The 14,450-nt window shown below is 35.7% G+C and overlaps 1 protein-coding gene across 6 annotated transcripts in view; it reads right to left on the bottom strand.

Moving 5' to 3' along the window:
• The window catches only part of LOC150101827 (putative protein kinase C delta type homolog), a 270,938-nt gene that overhangs the window by 67,481 nt on the left and 189,007 nt on the right, over window positions 1-14,450 (bottom strand). For 4 of the 6 annotated variants that reach the window (XM_090400070.1, XM_090400071.1, XM_090400066.1 and 1 more), the window contains one exon: window positions 7,944-8,085. The exons of the other annotated variants lie outside the window; for them this stretch is intronic. In XM_090400070.1, the coding sequence (XP_090256196.1) occupies window positions 7,944-8,085 (142 nt within the window). The remainder of the gene's footprint in view (window positions 1-7,943; window positions 8,086-14,450) is intronic. 6 annotated transcript variants of the gene reach the window in all.

Raw genomic sequence — 14,450 nt, 5'->3', positions numbered from 1 at the left:
AGCAGGCATTCATAAACTGTTATTTTCTAGACAAGTGAATGTATCAGAGCAGGGAAACTAGAGTTGCAAGGATGAAAGCCATGCATGACGTCAAGTGGAAATAAGGGCTTAAGAAACGAGGGTATATATTATATTGCACAGCTGAGTGGACTATGCAGGAGTAATAATAGTTATGTGTATACTGACAAGGCATTGGTTTTACCACACACAAATGCCAGGAACATTAGGAATAAAGGGAATGAGTTAGTGGCATTAACTGACTCAGTCTTTCTGAATACTGTTGGTATCATATCATTGAAACTTTATTAAATGAGGAGGAGGACAGGGATAAAGAATTATGAAGAGATTATGAAGAGCTCAGGAGACAGCTTGCAGGTGTAGCATGAAATGAGGAGTTAGCTGGAAAAGAGATCAACGCAGCTTGGAAGATATTCAAGAACTATCTAGTAGAAGCAATGTCTAAATGTATTCCAAGAGTCAGAAGATTAAATAAGGTAGGTGTGAAATGGATGAATAAAGAGATTAAGCATGTGATACAGAGAAAAAAGGCATTATGGAGGCAGCATAAGAGAGTTGGTAATAATCAATTCCATGATGATTACAAAGAACAAACAGGGAGGGTGACTTGGTTGGTAAGGATAACAAAAGTGAAGTATGAGCAGCAGTTAGCTAATGGAGCCAAAAAGAATCCCAAGGAGTTCTTTCGATATGTAGCCACCAAAAAAGAGAATGATTATGGAAAGGTGACACTGACTGGAGAAAATGGTATAAGGACAACTACTGCAGAAGATAGTGATACTTAATACGGAAGATACTTAATGAGCAGTTCATAAAGGTCTTTCATTCTTGTGAATGTAACATCATGGAGAGATTGAGAGCAGTTGATGATGGGGAGGAGAGACTGATTAAGTGAGCAAGAGATTTATTATCTCATCTTCATAAGTTTAGGTCATGATGAACTTTAGTGTAAGAGGATATGTTGGAGGAGGGACTAACAAAACATGTCTTAAAGGAATGTTCCAGGTAGTTAAAAGCACTCCTGGCATGCCTGTTTAACAAGAATCTTGACTTTCCACTCCTTACTTACTCTCTTTACTTACTTACCTCTTTATTTACTTACCCACTTACTCTCTTTTCATAAAAGGGAGGATAAAAATGAGGCCATAAATTATAGCCTAATCAGTGTGTCTGGGATTGTGGTTAAGGTGCTGGAGAGTTTTGTGAGGACTAAGATTCAGAACTGGGTATAACAGGTGACAAATTTATTAGATGGGGGGGGGGGAGATGCACATACAATGGTATATTTGGACGGTTTGAACAATGGATTTGTTCAAATGATGAAAAGGACTTTAACATGCAGAAGCAAAGACATTATGGTTCCTTTGTATATGGTTCTTATGATCAGGCCACGTGTGGCCTACTATACACAGATCTGGTTGCCTGGTTTTGAAAGGGATAAGGATATCTTAAGAGTCCAGCATTACTAAGTTGGTGTCAGGTATCAGTTGCTGAGGGATTGTTACCAGATTAATGAGAAGGAGATATTTCACTGAGTAGAGGGAGACAAGGATAGAAAAACAGAAGCCATCTCTAGAAGGTGGATAAGGAGAACGTGAGGAACAGGTTTATTGCATGAAGAGTAGGTGGTGAGCAAAAAGAAATGCCTTAGAGCATTTCTATACAAATGATTTTTTTTGTGCAAGTGTGTTGACTTCCTGCAATGAATATGAGGTTTTTTTTCACTTGGTTATCATATTATCATAGAGGAAAAAACTATATTCTTGTTTTCATCCAATACCCAAGCATAAGCATTTCTGAGGAATAAATAGTTTAAGCAGCATGTGCCTGAAGCAACTAAAGGCTTTAGTGTTTTGGGTTTGGTGATAATTTCACAAGATGTAGTTGTTAATGAGGTATTGACATTGCTGCCAGTTGGTGAGAGTAATCATGAAGTACTTGTTTAGGAAGTGGTGAAACAAGAAAAAGTTACTGCCAAAAAGTGATATATACACCTACATAAGGTGGTGATTATGGGAAGTTCTGTGGTTAACTAGTATCCATATACTGGGTAGATGAGCTGTGCAGAAAAGATTTCAAAATATTTGAAATATATTTCAAAGTAGCCTAGTCATGAAGATGCTTCACACAAATTTATTTGCTTATGCTTGAGTATAAAAATAACAATATAATTTCTTGTTCATAATTTTTCTGTAATGAGTGATTCCTTGATTAGGTTAATAATATAATAACTCCTCATAATAATTACAGTTCTCTTACTACCTGGGACTATTTGCTTATACATTTTTTTCTTACCGACTTCCTACACCATAATGTTTAACCTCCCTACTGGCTGAGGTGGATGAAAATAGTGAGACCAAATTGCACTTCTTATCCATTAGAAATATATACACGTTTACACAGTAGCACACTCAGGATTTAATCTTGGAGGGGACCGAGCACTCGAGATTCAATCTTTGGGGGGGGGGGGGGAGGGGGAGTTGAGTAGACGATTTGAGAATGCAAACTACATTGCATATGACCTATGACTGAGCATCTGCAGTGATTGCCAATACATGATACCGGTGATCTCTCTTCTGGCCCAGGCAAACGAAGTAGCGCTCGGTCCGCAAGAGCACTACTTCGTTTGCCTTGTGTTCACAGCGGCCGGGATTCCCGAGATCTATAGGGTATTTCAACCTTATGTGGCCGCTAATTCATAAGTAGTATAGAAATAGAAGACACAACATAAATTTTAAAAAAATGAATTTTAATTAGGAAAAGATTTTTGGAAATTTTTCTAGTGTTTTTCCTTTTTCTTTTGGGGGGGCTAGGGCCCCTTAGCCCCCCCCTCCCTGGGTGCACCACTGCGTTTACCCAAGAATAACGTTTAATTTGCCAAATATTTCGGTCTGAATATTACAGACCATCTTCAGTGGCTACATAGGAATAGTTTTAAAAAACAAGGTGGAATACAAACAATTAAAATTAAAACTATTCCTATGTAGCCACTGAAGATGGTCTGTAATATTCAGACCGAAATATTTGGCAAATTAAACATTATTCTTGTGTAAACATGTATATATATTTCTAATCATTATGTCATAAGTATCATTAAAAAATCACTTCTTATCCATGTTATTCAATAGGTGTTACAGAATCTTATCTAGATTTAGCTGGATGTGAATGCATGATTATTAAGACTTTTTATTAAAATTAAACTAACAGAAAAGAGCTTGACACTTAATATTCAGGAATGTATACACAGAGCAAATTTGATGAAAAATAGCAGAAAAATGACCCATGCATATCGAAATAAAATACTTTAAAAATCACATGAAAGTAGTAATGAAATCTTGAATGTGTTGGGTTATCACAGCATTCTGTAAACCTCTTGAGAGTATACCAGGAAGTTGAAAAATTAAAGATTCAGTGAAAAGTATACCTACTAAATGAACACCTACTTATTTACTGAAAAATTTAATATCTTGACAATCTTGGACTTAAATAGTTTTAATATCATCATAAAATTGGAATAAAGGATATTATCAATATTTTTCTATATTCACAACATTATCTTCAAAGCACGGGGTTATTTTACACAAAGAACACAGTAACTAAGGAAAACGAGTACCAAGAAGCAAATTGAAATCATATTAGACCTAATAGACTAGTTTACAGATAATCATATTTGCATATTTTCATTTAGGTGAAATTTAACAATAATTATCTTAAGCACTGAAGAAAAGAGCCTAAAGAGGCTTCAACTTTACAGGAAGATACTCAAAAGGTTAATAAATACTCCTTACTGTCTTTAGCCATGTAGACAAAAAATATTTTTCTTTTTAAAACTTTAAAGTTTCAGTATTAACCAAGAGCTTACTAATCTTCAGAATAAGTAGCCTTTGAATTATTTAATTAAGGGGATAAAAAATCCCTCGTTATTTTTAAGTCGAATAAGAAACTCGAAGATCGAAATCTAAGAGTTTCATGCTGAAGAATGTTCGGCAAGTCCAAGTGTGAGTCTACGCCTGGCGGTACAACACTAGGGCAACTCAGAGCAAAGGTGGAGCAAGCTACTATCAATGTCCTAAATATTTTCTCATAATGTAAAATGCAGCTCTTAGGAGATGTATTACTGTTTTACATTATGAGGGAAGGTCACTACCCAGACAGGTTTCGACCTTTATTGAGATCTCATTAGTGAGTAGGTAGACCTGGATAATACCAAGGTTTTAGTTTTTTTATCCCCTTAATAAAATAATTTACATCACCAAAAAAATAGCCTTTTGGCTCTTTATTGTAGTAATAATTGATGGGGGTACACCTTTCTGGCAATTCGTATAATAACAGTATGTAAACTCTGTTCACTAAAACCTTGGTATTATCCAGGTCTACCAACTCACTGATGAGACCTCATTAAAGGTCAAAACAGGTTCAACCAGATGAGACCTCATTAAAGGTCAAAACCCGTTCTGTTCAACACAGAGAAAGAGGGCATCGTGGAGGCAGCATAAGAGAAGTGGAAATAACCAATTCCATGAGGTCTACAAAGACCAGGCAAGGAGGGTGACTTGGTTGGTGAGAGTAGCTAAAGAGAGAGGTATGAACAGCAGTTAGCTAACGAAGCTACATATATGTAGCTTCGATATGTAGCTTCATTAGCTTCAAAGAACTCCTAGGGAGTTCTTTCAATATGTAGCCAGCAAAAGAAAGAATGATTATGGAAGGATGACATTGATTGGAGGAAATGGTATAAAGACAGCTGTTGCAGAATGTGTGGTGGAGATACTTAATGAGCAGTTCATAAAGATCTTTCAATCTTGTGACTGTGACTTCATGGAGAGATTGAGAGCAGTTGATGATGGAGAGGAGAGACTGACTGTAAGTGAGCAAGAGGTGTTTGGAGAGTTGAGCAAACTAGATGTAAATAAGGCTGTGGGACTTGATAATATATCACCGCGTATTCTGAAAGAATGTGCCAGAGAGTTGACACCTGCCTTGACATATTTTTTTAATACGAGTCTTGCACTTGGTCAAGTTCCTAAAGAGTAGAAAGAGGGCAAGATTGTGCCACTTCATAAAGGAGGTGATCGAACTCAAGCATCAAACTATAGGCCTATCTCTGTGTTGTGGTTAAGTTGCTGGAGAAGCTTGTGAGAACTAGGATCCAGAGTTAGGTTGACAACAATGGTATAATCTTTGATGGACAGCATGGATTTGCTACAGGGAGGTCATGTTTTAGTAATCTACTTACTTATTACAATAAAGTGACTGCTTCCTTGGACAGAGGAGAAGGATACACAGTAATATACTTGGATTTTGCAAAAGCTTTTGATAGAGTACCTCATTATAAGTTGACCAAATTAGAACAGGACATTAGATTAGTGCATTGGAATGGAGACTGGCTATCGATAGGTATCAACAAGTTGTGTATGGGGGGTGCGATATCCAGGAAAAGGAAAGTCACTAGTGGAGTGCCTCAGGGGTCTGTTTTAGGACCATTACTATTTAACTTGTATATTAATGATATTGGCGAAGATTTGGATGGAGATATTCAGTTGTTTGCAGATGATGCAAAGTTGGGACAAACTACTAAGAGTAGTGAAGATGTTGTGGCCTTGGAAGAAGATTTGAATAAATTGAGTGATTGGGCAAGCAAATGGGGATGTGAGTTCAATGTTGCAAAATGTAAGGTTTTAAAATTTGGAAAACAAAGATGGGATGCAGAATTTATGCTTGGTGAGAATATACTGTTGGAGGTAGAGGAAATAAGAGATCTGGGGGTGATAGTGGATAAGGATCTAAAATTTAGGGGACACATTGCCAAAATTGTGAAGACAACACAAAGACATTTGGGGATGATGCGGAGGACACTGACTTGTAGAAGTAGGCAGATTCTTGTTCCATTGTATAAGGCTTTGATTAGGCCACATATGGAATATTGTGCCCAGATTTGGCCACCGGGTTTTCAGAAGGATGAAGAGATGTTGGAAAGGGTCCAAAGGTGACTGACTAAGGTAGTTTCTGACCTCTGGAATGTTGAGTATGAGGAAAGATTGAGAAGATGTAATTTGCAGAGTCTGGTGGAGAGAAGGAAGAGGGAAGATATGATAGAGACCTACAAGTTGGTAAGGGGTTGTTATAAGATCAATGGTAGAGAAGTTCTACAGAGAATAGTGGGAGATCAGGGGAGAACCAGATGTCATACCTGGAAACTGTCTAAAGAGGTTGTGTGAGTAGGGGAGTGAGAGCCGTTTTTTTTCATGCAGAGTTGTGAATGATTGGAATGCCTAGCCTGAGATTGTGGTGTCTGCAAGGAGTTTGAGTGTGTTTAAGACATGGTATGGTGAGATGTGTGTGTGTGTGTGTGTGTGTGTGTGAGATAAAAGGACCTCCCAGATGAGTCTTTGACTCCATGAGGTCTTGGGTAATAATAATAATAAATTAAAGATACCAAGAAATTATACACTTGGTTCTTTTATCCAAGTGTAAGCAAACAAAGTTTATGCCTGAAGTATTTTCAGGACTAGGGCATGATGAGACTTCATATCACTTGCCTTAGTAACCCATAATGCAAAGCAATGCATTATGGGAAGAGTCACTACCCAGACCAGTTTCGACCTTTATTGAGCTCTCTTCAGTGGGAGCCAGACCCAGAGGGGAAGGTTATCTATATATTTTCAATACTGGGGCAACTCCTGGTAAACCAGGAGTTGTCCCAGTCCTGAGAATACTTCAGGTGCAAACTTTCTTTGCTTACCCTTGGATAAAGGATTAACTAAGTATGTAATTTCTTGGTATCTTTAATTTAGAGTAGAAAATTAATTACAAACATACAGAAATGTTCCAAAAAAACTCTGGAGAAAAAAAGGAACGGTTAATAATAATGTTAAGTAACTATTATATTTCTGCTCAGGATATGGACGAACATGTTATAACAAACCAATATGGTGAAACTATCCTATTTTAAATTTTACTTATTTGTTTATGGCAATAGCAATACATTTATGGACACAGCCACTGGATAACATTTTTAGTAAATTATGATTAGAGAAGAAGGACCTGGCTCCACATTTAAGGAGTTAAAATTTTTTGAAATATTCAACTAATAAGACCAAATAACAGAGATAATATCTACTTAGGGCAGTAAAAATATAGAATTTACAAGTCTTTGCTGAAACCACTTCATAATGAAATTTCCAAAATAGGAGAGAGAGAGAGAGCTCATGTTAGTTCCTTCATTGCAAGAAGAGTTATTGCACCAAGAGAAATGACCTGAACACAGAACAAATTTAAAAACTGCAGCTCTGTCAGAATAGTAGTTTCAGGATTAGTGGCAAGGTGGTACTTTATAAAAGCATCTCAGCTAAGAAAGAGATAAATGCTGAAGCTCAAATTCTCAAGTTAAGAATAAACATTGCAAAGCAAAAAAATTAACAAGAAACAGTATTTTGATCACTGGCAATTTGATCACAATGCTTTTTCTTTTAATGTAACAACTCTAAATATTTTGTACATGCATCTGAAACTATTCAATGTAAACTTGTAACAATTAGTTTTAATAATATCCATTATCCACCAGCAATTAAAAAAATCTTACTGATAATCAATGAAATAACTGCAAATGTTAAAACATTTCTAAAATTTGCAGGTAAATATAACTGAATTCAATGACTAAATTTAAGCAAGTTACATGTTAACTCACATTTGTTTGACACAAAAAATAAAACTGTCTTGTTAAATACATGCTCATTTATTCATCATTACAAAAATTCATGCAGACATAAACCATAATAATCCTATGCATGAAATCCTCATAGCAGATCATGTTAATTATAATCTTGTCCTCCTCTAATGAACAGTTTCATTTAGCTCATGCCGAAGAAAATTTTAGTACAAGCAGGATGGCTTTGCAAGGAAGAGTGAAAATTTTGGATACATACTTCTGGTGCAATATAATGTGGAGTACCACAGAAATTTGATGGAAGGCATTCCTCTCTATAGATGCGGCACTGACACATGCCAAAATCAACGAGGCGTATGTGACCCTGTTCATCTAATACTACATTATCCAGTTTGATATCCCTGAGAAATAAAGAAAAAGAGAAAGAAAATACATGAAAAACATTCTTTTAAATTTCAAAATCCTTTCCACAGTTTTTAGAATTTTCTTTTAGCTGAAAACAAGCAGGTAATTTTGTTATTGGAACTTATGTCCTAAATTCACTTATAAGCAATGCTGCTGAAACAGTTCAGCAATTTCTAGTTACTTTAAATATGAAGTTTAAGGCAATTATGATAATTCTCTGGCATTGCATATTTCATTAGCAACTTCACTGCATGCTATTTCAGTGATTAATCTATTCCCAAAGAATGATGCACGAATAACATACTTTCCATTTTTGCTTTTATACAAAACTTAAACCAACAACTGTGCAAATGCAGTTACCTTCATGACACTGCCTCCAGACTATGATTGAGGACTCAGTCACCAAAACTAAGTGCCTGCTATAGACGAAAAGTCTATTGAATATTTATTCTGTCTTATATTTAAAGATTTTATGAGAGTTTCATTGCTAGTATAATTGTTTTAATCCCTAATAGCATTTTATTAGCTAATGAAGAAACACCTTCAAAGATACTACAATTCATTATCAGTTGTGCAATATACTGTTAACCACAATGGTACACAAATAACATACTTTCCATTTTTGCTTTTATATAAAACAACATTTAAGCCAACAACATTCTGCAATTTTTTTCTTGAGTTGGCAATTTCACTTCTTGTCTAAAGCAAATATATTTTCAACTCTTGAAAACAGAATTATATGGCAAATCCTGAGAAATATAACAAAATATGATGGAAAGCCACACACAATATAATAAATAGCACCACACGATGAAGGAATGAAAATATTTGCATTTGTTAAAATCTTTGGAAAATTTTAATAAAGCATTGAATTTTGAAATTTAACTTTCTCCTTCTCTCTAGATCAGCCTTTCTCTGGAATAATTTCTAGGTCTCAAGAAACTCCTACATAAAAATTGTCTCCATATTAATAATTATATATACACAGTGCCGGCAGGAGTGGGCATGCAGTGCATGCGGGCAACGCTACAAAAAGGCGGCGCCACCCAGGCACAGTTCATAAGTTCATTATTAAGAAAAAAATTTTTATCATAAAAACAAAATATTTTTAGAATGATTAATATTAAAATAAATAAGGCCAGATACACCAAATAAAAATTTTTAAAATAGTATATTGCTGCCTCTTTGATCAGCCAGCTGTTTACAATTTTGCAGCAAGAGCAGGCTAAATGCTTGCCTGCAGAATGATGTGTCAACTGCAGTCTATCTAAAGTGAAACGGTGAACAGTTTTTATGCGCAGAAACGAATTTTCATGTAAAACATTTGTTGCTAGTTAACCAGTCATATGGTATGCATCTCAGTAGGCTACTGCCAGTAGTGCAGGGCGAACTATTATTTCGTCTCTGTGTCGTGTTGTGTAATAATTTCTTGTGGGTATAAAACAGAAATGGAATCAAAAATTAAAAAAAGGTTATCCGGTGCACAAAATCATAAGCGTCATGCTGCAAAAGAACTAGATATTAAGAAACAAACTGGGGCTCTTAATAAATTTGTTAAAATATTAACCAACTCGATACATCAGAAATCAGAGTTGAAAACCGTGCACATCATCCAGTTTGCATGAAAGTACTATTGCAACTATTGAACAAGATAACAAGATACATGATTTAAGTGGAAAAACAGTTAGGAGAAGATTTAGTTGTAGTTGACCACGAAACTAACACATTGTTAGTCTCTGCAAATTTAGAAGATCCAGGTGAATGGGGAAATATTAATGAAAAATTACAAGTTGTTTCAATTGAAATGGGGCCTGTTCAAAAGAAAAATATAATATATCCCAGAGATACATATGTTCGTAAATTTGGTGACACATATTATAATAGAAAATTGGAAAACGTGGAGCTCATGCCAAGAACATGGCTCATTTATTCCAAAACTTTAAATTCTGTTTTTTGCTTTCGTTGCAAACTTTTTGCACCTACCGAATCAAGTAGTCTTGTAGAAGGTTATAATGATTGAAGAAATGTAAGTATAACTTTGCATAGACATGAGACTAGTTTAACTCAGATGAAACATTTCTTAAAATGGAAGGAACTTGATAAAATTTAATAAACAAAACTACTATTGATTGCCAGACTCAAAGCATGTATGAAATGGAAAAGAAACATTGGAGGAGTGTTTTAGAATGCTTGATTAAAATTATAAAATTCCTTGGTAGCCAAAATTAAGCTTTTTGCAGATCATCTGATAAATTATATGAAAGGAATAATGGCAATTTTTTAAAATTAGTCGAAGTGTTTGCGAAGTTTGATCCTGTTATGGAAAATCATGTTGAAAGGGGCCTGCAACAAAACAATAGAGTATACTATTTGAGTAAAGACAGTCAAAATGAAATATTGGAAACTTAAGTAATGTAATCAGGGATACAATTTTATTATCAATTCGAAAATCTAAATATTATTCCACAATTTTAGACTGCACACCTGATGCAAGTAAAACAGAACAAATGATCATTATTATTCGCTTTGTTTCTTGTGACAATGGAGTTTTAAAGATCAGGGAAAACTTTTTAGGTTTTGCAGATATATCAGACTCCACAGGACGTGGTTTATGTGCAACAATAATGGAACAACTGGAAAAATGGAACATTCCCATTGAAGACATACGAGTTCAAGGGTATGACAATGGGACAAATATGAAAGGAAAAACATATCGCCTCCAAAATTTGCTTTTGAACAAAAATCCTCGAGCTTTTTTACGTGTCATATGCTGCTCATACTCTAAATTTAATCATTAACGATGCAGCCAAAGTGAATGCAGATACAATTAGTTTCTTTGCAATTATTCAAGAAATATACAATTTCTTTTCATTCTCTTACAAACGTTGGGCAATCCTTTTAAAGTTTGTAAAAAATTTAACATTGAAACGTGATGGGAAAGTAAAATGAATGCAATCTGCCCTCTACGATATCAGTTAGGAGAAATTTACAATGCACATTTTGAAATTTTAAATAATGAATATTTTAATAAAGAAAATAAAGGGGGCGCTCGTGAGTCAAGCCCAGTGACATGTATAAGAAGAGCTCCTGATTGGGATAAGTTTTCTAGGAATAATTAAATATATATGTGTAATTGTTTGAGTAAGAGAGGCTGTAAAAGTTGTGTTCTAGCGGTTTTATTATTGTGGGGGATTTTTTTTGCCAAAACTTAATTTCGAAATCGTTATTATTAGACTTAGTAACCTGCAAAAAATATCGGCGGCATTGTCATTCCATGACTTTAATTTAGATTTCAGTCTTTTCGTTAAGTGTGAGGTCTGTTATATGTATTCTTTCGATTACATAAATGATTTTGGATATTTGGCGAGGATGGAATGAGGGTGTGTGCGAAGTGCGATCTGAACAAGGAATTGACGAATACAAATATGAAATTGTTACTAGCGAAATTGGAGCAGGGAAAATGAGTGCACGTTTGAATGAGAAGGATGGTGAGAAAGAGCGGTGAAGAAATGTTAAAAAATCAGTAAAAAAGAAAAAGAGCGATTTGAAAACGTTAATGGATGTTAAAAGGGATGAAAGTGAGGTGAGAGTGGCAGAAGGAAATAAAATTGAGAAAACGAATTAAACTAGAAATGGCGTGATGCAGAAATCGAAAGTAAAAAAAATCGAAAGAATGGATAATAGCGAAAGTGCGACGCATGTTGGACTGAAAGTACAGATACAAAGAAAGATGAATGAGTGTGAAAATGGGAAGAATGATACGAAAGTTGGACCAAAAGCACGGAAACAAAGAAGGATGAATGAGAGTGAAAGTGAGCAGAGGGGGTCGAGAGTTAAAAAGATTGAATGATAGAGAGAGAATATGCCACAAGATTCGGAAGTTGAAATGGGTGCAGAATGAAATTAAAAAAATTCGGCTAAAAACTATTAAAATAAATAATGATGGCATGAAAGAGTTAAAGAAAGATGAGCGAGTGGCATTGTATGGTGACTCCCTTATTAAAAGGTGTGCTGGAGGATAAAATGCACATGGTATGTTTTCCAGGCACTAAAATGAGTAGTGTGATTGAGGCATTGCATATGATGCAGGAGCGAGCAAAAGAGTTAATAGTATTAATAGGTACGAATAATTTGAGAGAGGTCAAAGAGTGTGTCAGAATGGATATCAGGAGGCTGCTTAGAAGGATAAATGAGAATAGTGTGACAGGAAGGGTACGTAGCATGTTGCCTAGGTATGACTGTGGTGAAATGAGGCAGAGAACAAGGATTATGAATGATATGCTGGCTGAAATGTGTGAGGAGATGGGAGTACAGTTTGTTAATGTGTGGAATGAGTTTGAGGGACGAAGTGAGCTGTATGGGAGCGATGGACTGCATTTGAGTGGTTATGGTGCGAGTCGCTTGGGGAGACAGCTGCTGGAAAGTACAGAAGTGAATAGAGAGAATGAATAAGATCGAGAGGGGAGAAATGTGGATGAGCAGGAGAGATTGAAGAGGTGGATATGAATGGGGAAGTGAGTGCTATGAGTATAGAAAATGAGAGAATGGGTATGCAAGAGGAGCAGGTAAATGGGGAGGCTCAGGGTGCACAGCATGAGAAAGGTGGATGCTCCAAGAGGATGTGAGAGCAAGTGCAGACATTAAAGGAATGGGATGACCTGGGATCAAGAAGAAACAGTTGGAATTGAAGATGGTTCTAAAATGAACAAGTAAAAAGGGAAATGGCCCCAGTCGAGCATGGAGAGATCACATCGAGTGAGTGGTATCAGTGGAACTAGCTGTATATCCAGAAATGAGCTGTTGTGTTTGTATACAAATGCTAGAAGTATAAGAAACAAGACATATGAAATGGTTGTAGTAATTGCGTCTGTTCACCCAAAAATTGTAGGAATAAGTGAGACATGGTTGGAAGAGGATGACATCCTGATAGGAATAGAGATGGAAGGGTAAGATGTGTTTCGTGAGGACAGAAGAGGTAAAAAGGGAGGGGGGGGAGTGCTATTGATGATAGAGTTATGTCCATACAAGGTAGAGATGCAAGAGGAAAATAGTACCAGTGGTTTTGAGGCAGTATGGTGTGAGATAGAGGTGAATGGAATCAAATACTTGGTGGGATGTTGTTATAGACCAGGTAATGTGGATGGTGGTGATAATGAAATGTACAATCAAATTACCCAAGTAAATAAGAAAAGGATGAACATAATGGGTGATTTTAATTATGGCAATATAGACTGGAATGATGAGATAGCAACTGAAAGTAAAGAAAATGAGTTTCTTGATTTTTTGATGGGTAACTACCTCAGACAGTATGTAACAGAGGGCACAAGAGGATTAAGGGTCTTGGATTTGGTCATCTCATCAGAGGATGTAATTATAAATGAGGTGTCAAATCATCCACCAATTGGTGAGAGTGACAATGAGGTCATTACCGGGGTAGTTGCCAGCAGTGCAAGGACCTCTGTGAGAAAAGGGTATATGTGGAACTACAAGGGGGGGGGGTGATTATGAAGAGCTGAGGAGTCAGCTTGCGGGTGTAGCGTGCAATGAGGAGTTAGCTGGAAAAGAGATCAATGCAGCTTGGGGGATTTTCAAAACTGTTTAGTAGATGCAATGTCTAAATGTATTCCACGTGTAAGAAGGTTAAATAAGGTGGGTGTGAGATGAGTCTTCGATTCCATGAGGTCTTGTGGTGGTAATAATAATAACAACTCAGAATGAAGCACAAATATTATGTGCTAAAATAAAGGACTACAAATTTATTTGCTCTCTTATAACTTGACATGATTTATTTAACAGAATAAACCCTGTGAGTAAAATGCTTCAAGACAAAAATATGAACATTACACTTGCTTTACAATCTATTGAAAACTTAAAAATATTCTTTCAAAAGTATTGATCAGATACAAATTTCAAAGAAGTTCTAAAAAAGACAAAAGAACTGAGAACAAGAATTTAAAACTGGTATGGAAATTCGACGACGAAAGAAGACACGACAATTTGACTACGAGCATCATGACGAAACGCCACAATCGCCAGAAGATAAATTTAGGGTGAATGTGTTTTATACATTTCTAGACGTTGCAATGTGTTCGTTAATAGAACGCTTTGAACAACTAAAAACATATTATGATAATTTCAATTTCTTGTATAGATTACTACAAATTAATAACGAAGATTTACGAAAAAATTGTAAAGATTTCGATATTCTCTGGAAGGACAGCGACAATAAAGAGGTAAATGCAATAGAACCAGATGACGAGTTATGTGTTTTCCGGGTTATTTTTCGGAAGGATAATTTATATATTCAAAACCCTTTCGATATTTTTAATTTTACTGTGTCCTATAATTTATCTTTTCCTAA

The sequence above is a fragment of the Typopeltis vanoorti genome, chromosome 11 (assembly GCF_054136105.1).
Source record: "Typopeltis vanoorti isolate ZY-2024b chromosome 11, IOZ_Tvanoo_1.0, whole genome shotgun sequence".
NCBI lineage: Eukaryota > Metazoa > Arthropoda > Arachnida > Uropygi > Thelyphonidae > Typopeltis > Typopeltis vanoorti.
This window is presented reverse-complemented; position numbering and strand designations above follow the sequence as displayed.